This window comes from Dendropsophus ebraccatus, chromosome 1, assembly GCF_027789765.1.
Source record: "Dendropsophus ebraccatus isolate aDenEbr1 chromosome 1, aDenEbr1.pat, whole genome shotgun sequence".
In the NCBI taxonomy this organism is placed as follows: domain Eukaryota; kingdom Metazoa; phylum Chordata; class Amphibia; order Anura; family Hylidae; genus Dendropsophus; species Dendropsophus ebraccatus.
The window spans coordinates 69,584,370-69,598,103 of NC_091454.1; the positions used below are offsets into that span (position 1 = coordinate 69,584,370).

At 38.5% G+C, this 13,734-nt stretch overlaps 1 protein-coding gene across 2 annotated transcripts in view; it reads left to right on the forward strand.

The window, feature by feature from the left end:
- PPARGC1B (PPARG coactivator 1 beta) overlaps positions 1-13,734 on the forward strand; it is a 77,313-nt gene that overhangs the window by 46,684 nt on the left and 16,895 nt on the right. For both annotated transcript variants that reach the window (XM_069972405.1, XM_069972414.1), the window contains exons 2-4: positions 7,957-8,124; positions 9,653-9,847; positions 12,576-12,692. In XM_069972405.1, coding sequence (XP_069828506.1) covers positions 7,957-8,124; positions 9,653-9,847; positions 12,576-12,692 — 480 coding nt within the window. The remainder of the gene's footprint in view (positions 1-7,956; positions 8,125-9,652; positions 9,848-12,575; positions 12,693-13,734) is intronic.

A 13,734-nucleotide genomic window follows, 5' to 3' on the forward strand; every position in this document is an offset into this window, starting at 1 on the left:
AATCTCAAACACGATCTGGTCCGTCTGAACCCAAACATGTGTCATTTGATTACTAGTGACTGTAAAAGTTGGATGCAGCCCAAGGGAATCCTGGAAAACATGGATACAGCCTAGTGGTGTATCCGTTTTGCAGGCAGCCTTAAGCCCTATTCACATGTCTGTGAATTCACCTGCAACTGCAGACAGAACATAGGGCCAATAGATAAGAATTTTGTACGGGGCCATGATCCATGCCACAAAAGAAAAGCACAGGACCCAAATTTAGATCACTATCTTCTATATATTTGTTAAAGGGGTTATCTAGTGCTACAAAAACATGGCCACTTTTCCCCCACTCTCCAGTTCAGGTGTGGTTATCAGTTAAGCTCCATTTACTTCAATCTGGAGACAAGAACTGGGAAAAAATGGCCATGTTTTTGTAGCGCTGGATAACCCCTTTAATAAAGCACAGAGCACTATTGATGCAACCTCGGACTGCACTACAGAACTTTTGCTGTAGCATTTTTACTTCTGCTTGGGTGGTTTAGTTAAGAGTTTGTTTATTTTCTATATGGCATAGCACAGACAGTGCTATTCTATAGAGTCGTATATAGCAAAAAAAAAAAAAGTCCACCATACAATTTTTTTTATTTTTTTTTATTTAACATGGGTGTCTATGAATGATCAATGCTATTACTGTGACCGAGTATACCTCCGACTGACAGTGCACATGTAGTGTGAAAAGAGCCTTAGGCTGGGTTCACACTGCATTCAGTGTTTACATTTCACATGCACATTTTTAGGCTCTTGAAAAGAAAAAAAAAAAACCAACAATACAGCAGACTTGCATTATAACAAGAAAAACCAAAATGAAACAGAAACCAGTGAAACACAAACAAATGGAAATATTATGCTTGTCCTGCAGAAGTAATTGTGTACATTTACATATACTGTATATTTCTGTCCTTTTTCTCTAAAAATATATACCATAAATGCAAACACAAAATGCAGTATGAACCCAGCTTTAGTTGTTAGTCCTCAGTGGCCCAGTAGGCGAGTGTTTATTTTGTGTGTATGTATATGTGTGTGTATGTATGTATGTATAATATATATTTTATTTTACATTTTTTTAAATTCTTTTTTGTTTGTTTCTAGGTCTGGTGTTCCTTTTAAATATCAGATCACCCAATGTTAGTGGCGTATGTTTGATATGTTCTTTATGTATGTGTTCTTCTCATCAATTGATTGGACTACAATTGCAGCCTTTTGAATTACATTAAAAAAAGTAATTTCATTTGGTCAAATCAGCCAGGGCACTTACTGCGTAATCTGTATCAGCACCAGGTAATTGCCTTCAGTGCTCTGTACAGTGCCCTTGCCAGACCTCATATGGGGGTATGTTCTCACAGGATGGGAAGGCTGCGGAGATAACATGCCCTTGTGATTCAGATAAAATGTCCCTTGTATAACACTTGTATTGGGCAAGTGTCCCTGGTTATATATACTTCATTCCAGAGCTGCATAACCTGCTTGTGAGGTTTAAGGATCACATGCGGATGTTTTAAATATCTCCATTGCAATCGTCATGTAACAGTGAAACATGAAAGGATAATTCTATCTTAAGTAACCACAGAAGTTTATAGATGGACAGATAGCTGGAAAACAAACCCCACAAACAAGGTAGATCAAGTGGCAAAAAATGTTTTTGTTTTTTTTTCTTTTGGTCCCATTTTAATTTAATATAGATTCATTAGATAAGATGGTGAGTAATGGATATATAACCCGTTACACAATGGACTTTTAAGTTGGGCCAAAGCCAAATGTTATAAAACGAATATGATGATTGTTTTTTTTTTTAGGCGGGTGCTGAGGAGTCCTTAAAGGGATTGTCTAATTTCAACAACCCTGTTGCAGACCCTGCCTCCTCTGCTTGATGCATGCTTAGGGGTGGGTGTCTGTGCAATTCTTATAGACATTGGGCTGACGTCCACACCTCTAATGTTCCCCCATACTAAGAGTACATGTGTGTAAAAAGGGCAAATGCATGGTTATTGAGGAATTAAATCCAATTTTTATTTTGTGTATCTTTGGTTTACACATTTATTTGCATGACTGGATGTGGGATTACAAATCCTTTCAGAAAAAATCCCCACCAAGACACAGATTTTTCAAACTGTGTAAAATAGAAACTGGTAACTCATAGCAACCAATCACAGCTCAGGTTTTAAGCCTTATTTACACATTCTGTGCCACAATCGCAACATGAATCCCCCAAGAGGAGTGCGGACCTGCTACCATGGACAATTTTATGGGACGTGTGAATAGGGCCTTAATCTCCTGGTAAAATGAAAGATGAGCTGTGATTGGTATATATGGGCAGTTTACACCAGTTTCTATTTTATACAGTTTGATAAATCTAGGCCTAACTAATTTTATGCTGCTGCCCATAGGGTCTACTGCCGCCGCTCCTATTCCACGGAGCAACGGCAGCAGATCGGTGCTTTATGAGTCATTTGAGTCAACATGTTGAAAGACAAACGACTGCGTTGCCTTCTATTACGAATACGTCGAATACGGCTGATAATCGTTCCGTGTAATAGGGCCTTTAGGGAAGGCGATTTATTGTCGCCTTATAATGAAGAGGCCATGACAAAATACTTAAAAATAGCCAGCACAGGGGCAACAGAGGGACCAGAACTCCAAAGTTAGAAAAATTGACCACTTTTTCCAATAGACTGCCCCTCCCTTTTTTATAGCAGGTGGGTCAGAAGGATTCCCTAAACCAATGATCTATATGCCACCAGATTAATTCCGTAGAAAGGAGAAATTCCCCTGGCAACCAGAGTCACAAGAGCCAAAGGTTAAGACCCAATTGGCTTTGTTGTTGACCGCAAAAAGTTTGGCAAGAAGCTTCCCTTCCAAATTTAAATGAAGATTACTAGAATCCCACCTTATTATCCAAGATCCCTCATGTCTGTGTGCTCTATAGCTGGTATATATAGCCAGTAATCATACACACCAGATTTCTCTTTCATTAGCATTTTAAGTGTATGTGAACTGTTAGTCACAGTCTTTACACACTTGGTAAGATATATTGTGTGCTCTATTTCTAGGTCCTAAATGAGCTGAGTGGGAGTTTTGTGAAGATTGTCACTGTGCAAAACCAAAGTGAGCAGTTGCTGTGATTTTCAATGAATATATTTGTATAGTATGTACCTGCAAAAAATGATAAGGCCCCCTTACTGCGGGTGTTTTTTTTTTTTTTTTTTTTTTTAAATTGCGTGTAGAAGTGTATTTGCTGCTAGGCACTTGCTTTAAATCTGTTACCATAAGGAGGAGTTAGTTGCATTGAGTATAAAAGGTAATCAGAAACCAAAAGGATAATGAGTAGTAAAAAAAATTTTTTATATATTAATTTTTTTCTCTTAATTTTTTGGTGTTTTTTTTCAGACACAATGAAATGTCCAAGGCTTCTTGATAAAGAGAGGCACATAGGGGCCAAAATAACGGTGTCCAGATAGACTGTGTCAGAGCATCTCTTACAATTAAGTGACCTAAAACCAACCTTAAACAAAAATGCAATCATGCCAAAGTGATTAAAAAAAAAATCTAGACCCTTTTTAAATACCAGAAAAAAATTATGCAAAAACCTTTTCTTTTTCCTCCTCTTTAAAGATGAAAGTAATTTCCATTGTAAGCTTTGGATTTTATCACCTTAGCAGACCTATCCTGTAACTAATTTTTCCTCCCGCCACTGCAGCAGCCAATATGTTAAATGTTCCTGTGAATGACTTTCTGATGCCGCCAGCTGCAATCACAGACCGCACATTGGAAATATTATATCAAATAATTAATACAACAAAGGTGTGAGAGCCCCAATTTCCTGCAGTATCTGAAGAAAAGCATTGGGTCCCAATTCAAGGCGGCCACAGTCGTAATAAACCTGTCAACTAAAAATAGGAAATCTTTGCAGAAAAATCAACACTTGACTTTGCAAAGAACATGACTTATTCTTTCATCGTGAGCTTTTCTTCACATGTCAACCAGCGGTACCATTCTTGTAGCTGAGGTATAGTTGCCATTTTTATGACAATCCTATACCTTGCATTAATGGTGATCCTAATAAACAATTTGCTACGGGTGCCTCCTATTTTTTCCATTAGTATTAAGAAATTAATCTCGGCTGTCTAGTCGATGGATGCTTATACCCTCCATCCAGATATAACAATGGGATACGTCGTCCATTCATTGATCGCACTTCTAGCATTTCGTCACGTAAGATATTTTTCTCCATATGCTGCTTATGTGGATAAGTTACCTACTCCTGAAAACTTGTATCATTTACCTCTTGCTTTACGTAATACAAACAGACAGTGAGAGTGTAGAGGAAACAGCCACTCTAGGTACCAGCTGCTTGCTGTAATTAGAGAGATATATTTAGCCTGTGTTCCCAGAGCATAGAGCTAAGTCCTACGCACATCACAAGGAGGGAGGGAAGCGAGATGTGATACACAAGACAGAGCTCGGGCCTCCTCTTTGTGCTGTGCGAATAGTGGAACTTGTTTTAACACCTCTGCTGCCAGCGTCCTCTATTGTCATAGTCACATGGAAATGAGTAGGTTAAAAAGGACACAAGTGATGCTGGAAGCATAGCATCTCTGGAAATGTACCCAAGCATTATCCGATCTTTAGACGTAAGATGGGATTGCACATCAGATAAAGAAAAGGCCTTTTTTCACATTATTAGATTACCAATAATGAAGTGGCCCTTTCTGGTAAACATCAAGTGCATCTTAATGAGACTGAGGAGGATGGCCGTGAATGACAAACCAAACCTGTAAATGGCTTCATTGCATCCATTCTCCAAGCGTCCATTAGAAATATAATAATATATCCGTTTTGGTTGACATTTAGTTTTAAAAAATAGTTTATTTTTAAAATATTTTGTATGTTTATTATTACAGTTTGTGGATAGTAGTTGAATGTTCCGTAAATTTAGGCTGGGGTTGCACATCCTATTCTCTACATTCAGTATGAGATTGAGGTCACAGCAGCAATATCAAAGTATAAGACTTCTTTCAGACGGGCAGACAGATTACCAATACAAGCACAAATTGTGGCGATCATTGGCATATGGAATAAACTGCTAATATTACGAAAACTGTGCTGAAGCTAAGAAACTTACCTTTATCATTGGTGATTCTTCTAACCTGCTGATAGTTTCCCTTTAAGCCAGGAATGGGGACCCTTTGGCCCTCCAGCTGTTGCAAAACTACAATTCCCATTATGCCTGGACAGCCAAAGGTAAAGCTTCGGCTGTCCAGGCATGATGGGAATTGTAGTTTTGCAACAGCTGGAGTGCCGAAGGTTCCCCATTCCTGCTTTAAGCTTTGCTCTTCACTTCATAACATTGCTCTTATAAGATATATTTCAATTTTTAGCAAAAAAAAATTATATATATATCTTTTGCACTAGCTGGAAAAGACAGCTTTGTAAAAGCATCCAGTACCATTCGGATGAATGTCTGAGGCTCTTGTTGACAATCTAACGTGTACGGAGGTTCTCACTGCACCTTAATTGCAGATACGGAAGTCCACTACTATAGGTCATGTTAGATGTCATCATGGACCATGCTTTTATGATAAGTCTCAGTAGTGTTTAACAGCAGTTTGTCTTCCTCCTATTAACTCTTGGATGACCAATCATTGGCCTCTTTTACTGTGGTCATTAATGGACTGCAGCGACTGGTGGAGATAAAAAAAATGGAAAATTTAACAAATGCTTGTTTGTTGCCATCATGAGGGTACATATGTATCCACAGTGCCATCAAATCTCCATAGTTTGTGGTGCGACTCAAAGTTAGTTAGGAAAACTGACCTAGAAGGCTATTACGTTGTATTCCTATTAGGCCACAGTGAAATCTACTAGAGGTTAAGAGAAGATTAGGCTTTGCACGGGAGAAGACTGTGTTAGCAATTGAATGTCTTCCACTTGCGCTTATCCAGAAGCATTTTGGTGGGTTTACACAGAGATTTATCTGACAGATTTTGGAAGCTAAAGCCTGGAATGAATTTGAGAAGAGGAGAAATCTTAGTCCCTCCTTTATGTCCTGTTCCCTGTTTATAGTCAGTATCTGGCTTTAGCTTCAAAGATCTGTCAGATAAATCTGTCTGTGTAAACGCACCCTTTGTGAGATGTATCTTTCTTAATTGATTGATCAGCTAATTCATGACGTCTTTGGTTTTTCTTGAGCCGGTCATATGATAACTACCAGGAAGTATAACCTATACAAGGCCAACGCAACATAATTAAAATAAAAGATACTGGCAAATAGAATTTTGCAGTGTTCCCCTTGGGCAATGGTTAATAATAATGTTCTGAATATTTTAGTTAATTTTACAGATGGGGAACATTTTGGTCTGCTTTTGGAGTTCCTACTCCATATATTGCGCAGGTAGACATGAAAGGTCTTATTCATTACTAATAACTGTGCCAAACAGATCTGTAATCTGGGTAATGACAGAGCTCCTAAACCATCCTATGGGTCATCTGAATATTGGATTCAATCGATTTTTAATACTAGGTCGTCTAAGCCCTATATTTTCTGAACTAATGTGAAAGGACAAACCCAATTTCAATTGATCTTCAATGTCATTTTTTCTTAGGCTTGCTGAAATCAAATTTGTTTTCTTATCTTGGCACAAATTCACTTAAAATGTACACTTTTAGCAAGAGATGGAAAAATGAGCGAAACAAAGATCATATTGCTGGGTGTAAAATGTTGTACATTAACCTATGGAAAGGATAAGCATTGCAGCACGCACTGAACATTATTATATCACACACTGTCTCGAGAGATATTCTGTAAATAGCCTAAAAGAGAGCAGACATTTAAAGTGTTTGCTTGGTCTTATCTTTCAACATGTCATTTGTCATAGGAAACCACTGGTGGATCCATGAGTGGTGTTCATACAAGGAGGCCACAACCAAGATATTTTGCTTTTGGAAATGGTCCAGATTTACTAAAAATGTCTTAATTTAACGGGGTTATCCAGCGCTACAAAAACATGGCCACTTTCTTTCCGAGACAGCACCGCTCTTGTCTCCAGTTCAGGTGCGGTTTGCAATTAAGCTCCATTCACTTCAATGGAACTGAGCAGCAAAATCCCTCCCAAGCTGGAGACAAGAGTGGGGCTGTCTCTGGAGGGAAGTGGCCATGTTTTTGTAGCGCTGGATAACCCCTTTGATAGACAGTGCATAATTAGACTAGACAGCATGCACCAGATAAATTGGTGGCATTCTTAGACTGTCTATGCTATTAGTTGGCTTAAACTGTACCAAAATATTACATCTTACATGGTTTTACAGCTAAACCATTGTGTGTGTATAGTATGTGTTTGTGTGTCTGGCCAGACCTGGGTTTTCTTAGTGGTGGTTCAGTTAAATTCTATTAGGCTGCACGCAGTTTGATATGAAGACAAATGGTATGGAATGGTCTTCCAGTGTTGGGAATAGTTTTCTATATTAATGCTTGGAATAGGTTGCAAATAACATTTCCAGTTTGTCTAAACTGCAATAAGAACATGCATATGGGTCAGTTCAGGACTTTTCATGTCTGTGCAGACAATGTCACATTGCAAACCTGGTTTGGAACTCTGAATATAGCATGGCACTTGTATAGAATTGGAATTAAGCATCTTAGTTTTGCTGTTTCTATCATGTTGCTGAATGCATATGCATCCAGCAATAAGGCACTGCTAGAAATATTCTATACTTGTGGTATGGTGTAGCAGGTATAGCTTTTCAGGCTGTTTTCAGAGCGCATGCTTGCCATTTGGAAGTTGTATTTTTTTTTATATGCTAGATGTTGGAGGCCTACTAAGCTAGTTATTTGCGCTGCCAATAATGGGATTTTCCTGATGTCCTGTAGTGCAAGTAATTTTGTTTATCCTCATGTGTCCTTTGCTTCTCTTTCAGGAGCCTGGTGAGGAGTCTCTGTCGTTGGACTTTCCTGAGATCGATCTGTCCCAGTTGGATGCTGGAGATTTTGACACTAACAGCTGCTTTAATGAGTTACAGTGGTGTAATGATCAGTCGGAGAATGAGTCCAGCCAGTACAGCACCGATGACTCTGAGCTGTTTCAGGTGACTACACACTCTTCACATTTATGCTACTTGCATGTTCCTTGGGTCCATACATCTACTAATGCTACCCAACAGTCTTGTACTTCTCACTCAAAATGGATGTGGACTCCCTGAAAAGGCTTAGCTGTGCTTAGTTTCTTAGGTCACACAAATTTTTAGATTCCACCTGGAATCCAATCCCTATTGATTTTAGTGTGAAATGTGATTCCAATTATTGATAAGGATTCAGTGTGGTATCTGCTTTAATCAGAGAATGACTAGTAATTAATGGGGATTCTGATAAGGAAATGGCAAGGAATTTTTATTAGGATTTGTTCTAATCAATTATTTAATATATCATAGTATTTATTTTGTTTTCCCACCTAATTATTTTTTTTCCCTTTTGTCAGGTTTGTATTACACTTAGGACTTTTGGATGTATTTTTCCACCCAGGTTTAAGGCTCTCATTTGTCAGCATGGATTTAGCCTCTCTGGGGATCTGTTAAATGCAGAGTACAGGATGTTTGGGAGTTTGCTGCAGTCTGAGACATCGGAGGTGTTTAAACACAGAGTTCGTGAGAAGACTAAGGGGATTTGGGAGCTAGGTTACCAGCAGGTTATAGCAAACACGAGTGCCAGAGTCTGGAAATGGCTTAGATCCGGCAATGAAACTGCAGAAGAAGCAGAAAGTGTTTCCTCCTCGTGGAAAAATCAATCAATTCTCTCTCGATCTATTGCTAAACCCAGAGTCCACATTAGATGGCTTAGTCATTTGGGTACTGGGAGACATAAACATGAAACAGTCTGGAAGTCAACATAAAACATAAGTGCCCAGCTTATTTCACAGCAGTTTTCAGCCACCATTTTTCATGATCTAATACACTGTATGACAGCATGTCTAATACCAACAGCCTATAAATCTGTTGCAGTGGGTCAGATGTCCCTTTATATGAATATATTCTTAAAGTGGTGTATTTTAGACATTGATTTTATCATTATTATGGTGATCAGACCCAAGTGTGTAGCCAGCTCTAAACCTGAATGAACTTGTACACATCTTCATAGTATAATCATATCTGATGTTGGGCAAGTAAAACCGAATACATGCACAAAGCAAGCAATTTGCCCATCATAGTCAGTCTTTAGGGCTATCTGTAAGCGGGCATAAATATTAGGCTCTAGTAGGTTCACATCTACATTAGAGGTCTATGTTGCTAACTCCATTTAACTGGATAAAATATAATGAATGAAAAAGCAACTGGAACCTCCATGCAGATGTGTTCTTGGGCTGGTACCAAGAAAATTTATTCTAATGTGTATGATCCGCATTATGTCACAAAAGAGGATATCTATGCCTTATAATATTGCCATTATTTAATATATTGATCTTGATAGGTGGGGGTCCCCGAGGTGAGACACATGATGCATGGCTTATATTGTAGATATGCTGTACATGTCTTCTGGTGGGAAAACCCCTTTGATTTTGCACTAATATTAAATGTTTGTACACAGGACTTGCATAAATCCTGTCGCCATTTCTATTTCCAGATTGATGGGGAAAATGAGGCCTTACTGGCGGCCCTCACACAGACACTGGATGATATTCAGGAAGATGATATCAACTTGTCAGCCTTCATATCCTCTGGAGATGGGGACATCTACCCCGCACCGGCCTTTTCTCCAAAACCCAGCCGCCCAACTGAGTTCCCTAAGAGTCTAGAAACTGAAGATGAGCTGTCTATAGTAAGAAACACTTCCTACTGTTTAAAGTGGAAATGGATGAGGCCCTGAATAGCCGCCTGCATGGGTATGATAGGCACCAAAGGTCTGAATTTTTTCATTTAAGGCTTTAAAAATATACAAAACTCATCCATATGTTGTTTGTGTAACATGTTCTTACTAGTATCCAGGCGCACACCTTATTAGACTAGGGGCACTAGACAGGTTTCTTATACTGTAGAGGCCATGAAGTACTGGTGACATAAGGAGTACTTACAGGGAATACTCTGGAGAATTTAGTTCTCATGCCACTTATTTAGAGTAACAGAGTAGTTTCTTTTGTGCATTTACATGTACCACAAACCTGTTGTTGTGTCCTAAAACTACATGAGAATCATACAGATACATTTATTATATATATTTTTTTTATTACATTTTCATTTTCCCCATGTAGTCATTGTGGTCTTTTTTTCTTAAAAGGCTGAAACTAATGAATATTATCTATAGTGATCTGTATATCCCCCTTTTAACATTCAAGTCCTCTCTGTATTTCATTGGACTATGATGTAAATTTCACAATCTATTACCATTATACAGTGTGTATTTTTTCCTTATGGCATTAAGTTAAATGTTAGAGCAAAACATTATAAACCTTTTATGTTAAAATGACTACACTGACTCCTAAAGGGGAACTGGATTCATTTCTTGGATGACATTAACACAATATATTTCTTATTATATTTATACTTTGTTCTTTTTATCCATTGTAAGGATATTCCATATAATCAATACAAGAAAGACATTAGAAAGTCATTTTAATATGTTTATATATTTTATTATGTAATTTATTGAAGGGTAACCTTTTATTACAGGGGATAAACCTTAGGTTTAAATAAGAAAGTTTTATTATTTTTATCACAAGAAGTGGGGATGTTTGGTGGTGCATGCAAGTGATCTAATACTTATTACACAGACGAGCAGGCTGGCAAAAAGGATTGTTTATGAGGAACTTGTGGATAACAAATTTGCTTTGATGGGTTATGGTCAAAATTATTTATTGTCATGTGCCCACATAAACTTACCAGGGCTGGCATCACATGGGCATAACACAGATGTATCTTTACATCTGTATTACTGTCACATGTCGCTGTCTGACTGTGCGTCTTGATCTGAACTCATGTCTTTCAGTTTGGGTCATTAGACTGGGTCTCTCGTCCATAATATATGGACTCAAAAATGCGGCTGCAATATGCCTTTGTCTTTTCTTGGTGTTTGGACTATGTTGTCATAGTCTCCCTCGCTGTGGAAACATCACTCCTGCTGCTCAGGCAATTGAGGACTGCTTCTAAATGGTCAACTACGGTTCCCACAAGAAAATTGTTTTTTTTTCTGCCTGTGGCAACCAATCACAGCTTGGCTGTTTGTTCTCAATCCGCTCTGGTAAAAAAAACAAAAAAACTTAAGTTCTGACTGGTTGAAATGGGTAACCAAAGTTTAAGGATCCATTCACACATACAGGATCTGCTGCAGATTTGATGCTGTAGATATAATATTATTATTATTATTATAATTATTATTATTAATATTATTATTATTGCGCCAACAGATTTTTTTTAGCACTTATATGTAACAGATATACATGTAACCATATCAGATCTGTTGCAGATCCTGTACTTCAACCCTTAAACAGGTTTGAGACCCATTGTGGGAGATGAACAAAAACTGTAGTTTTTGTAGTTTGCACCATCTATTATTTGGCTTAGTTATGCCAAAAATGTATGCAAAAATTAGGCACACCTCTTTGCAGCTAGCTAATATCCTATAAGCCATGCCTTGAGTGAGGTGCAACAGGGTCTAAAACTCATTAAAAGGAGGTGCAGCTGGCAGCTCGCAGTCCTTCCCTCTCATGTCTGCTGCCAGTGCAACTGCACTAGACTGAAAATGGTTGAAAAAATTAAACGACAAATCCTTTTTCCTATACATTTTAGTTGATACAGCCCAGGAAAGGTAAAGGTAGACAGAGCAGTGAGCACAGTTGTGTTTACTAGCCATACTGGCCCTGTACAGTGAGGACAGACACTGTACATGTGTGGGCTCATTGCACTGGGAGAGCTACCATTCCATGCTTGAGCTGCACTATACAGAATAACTGCAGCATGTGTCCCGTAGCATCCATCTGACTACATTAATATCTCATGTGGTATTTTTGTAGGGTATGCCATAAAATATCTCTTATGGAAAATAGATTATAATGGAAAAAGCTTACTGATTTTACATATAGGGGGCAATGAGCCATTGTTAGAACTTGGGAATACCCCCTTACTAGATACTGTTTGTCTATTTGTACAGTATCTGTTTTGCATAACTTACAATCTTAAGAGAAAAAAAAGTGAATTAATACGTCCTTGTAATACAAAACAAAAAAATCGGACTCTATCATTAGAATAAATTAAAATCCTGGTTGGTATATCATTTATTTATAACACTACACTGAATTAAAACAAACACAGTGGGAAAAATGACATAGCTCCCTTAGGAAAACTGCCCTTATACCTGTGCAGGCATTGGTTTTGTGCTGAGATTACTAGAGAGCGGATGCTGTCTCCATGCGTGCTACGTTCTGAGGAAACTAACGCACGCTAGCCTAATTGAAGCCATGCTTGTATTTTAGTGGCGTGTTTATCACATGTACTGAAGCTTTTATCATTTCCAATGTATGGTCTCTGATGTGTCCTCACTTCATCTTTTCCAGCTTAAGAAGTTGCTTCTTTCTCCAGCACAGACGCCCACAGGCTCTGATGCACACAATGAGAGCAGCTCTCGACATCAAGGAACCTCAAAGGTCCGTCTTCAGCGACAATCTTTAAAGGTAACGTCAGCCTGTGTACATTCTTGTTAACAATATATGACAGTGTGAGTGTTTTGTTTTCTTTGTATGTTGTTTTGGTAGAATGTATATTCTGTGAAGATGTCTCAGCTATGTATCGGTATATGCATCCTTTATATGTATACCCAATTATTTTCATGGCCGTTGTCCAGATAAATTTGTTCATATGTGTATGTACACAGTACTTTTGATATGGCCAATACTTTGTGTACTATATGGAAGCCTATATCAACGTTGTAACCAACTCAAAAACGTATTCCCTCCTCATACGATAGAGGGTAGCAACATAATAGGTAAAGGTCTGACTGCTGACACCCCCACCGATCACAAGAATGGAGGAAAGCTATCCCCACTCACTGAGGAAGGTATTCTTTAGTTCACATTCGTTAGGAGAGACATTATTTAAAGTGACACAGTCAAGTTAGATTAACCTCTACCTAAGATGTGGCTTACTGTGAATAGAGCTTAAGAACATTACTTGGGTTTGGTGCTGATACGGTAACCTATTGCAGTGCAAATCACAGACTTGATCACACCTAAAAAGTCATCGGGTTGCTCATGCTGGTGGAATATTAAAGGCATAGAACAGCCAAACAGTGGCTTTACCCACTCTGACTAGTAGAACTTAGAGATGTAGGAGTAGATGTAGATGATCCCTGGGGTGGAATGGAACTCTCAAATTCCTTCACTGTGCGTGGATCAGCACTCAAAGCATAGGAATACAATAACCACACTGGTACAGGATTGGGATAATGGAGGGATAGATAACTTATTAGCTTAACAGTTCTGAGGAGAATAAAATCTCCCCATCTGGTGCCGGAGCAGGGAGATGTGCACACAATGCAGGCCTGGGCCAGACTACTACTACAGACATAGGCCCTCACCAGTAAACTTGACCAGGGACTCTCTCATTGCTGAAACAACATGAAACCAAGGTCCTCTATTCTCACACACAAATATTAACCCTCTGCACTTCAGCAAATGCAAGAAATAAGAATGTATTTTAGTGCAATTAAGAAACATC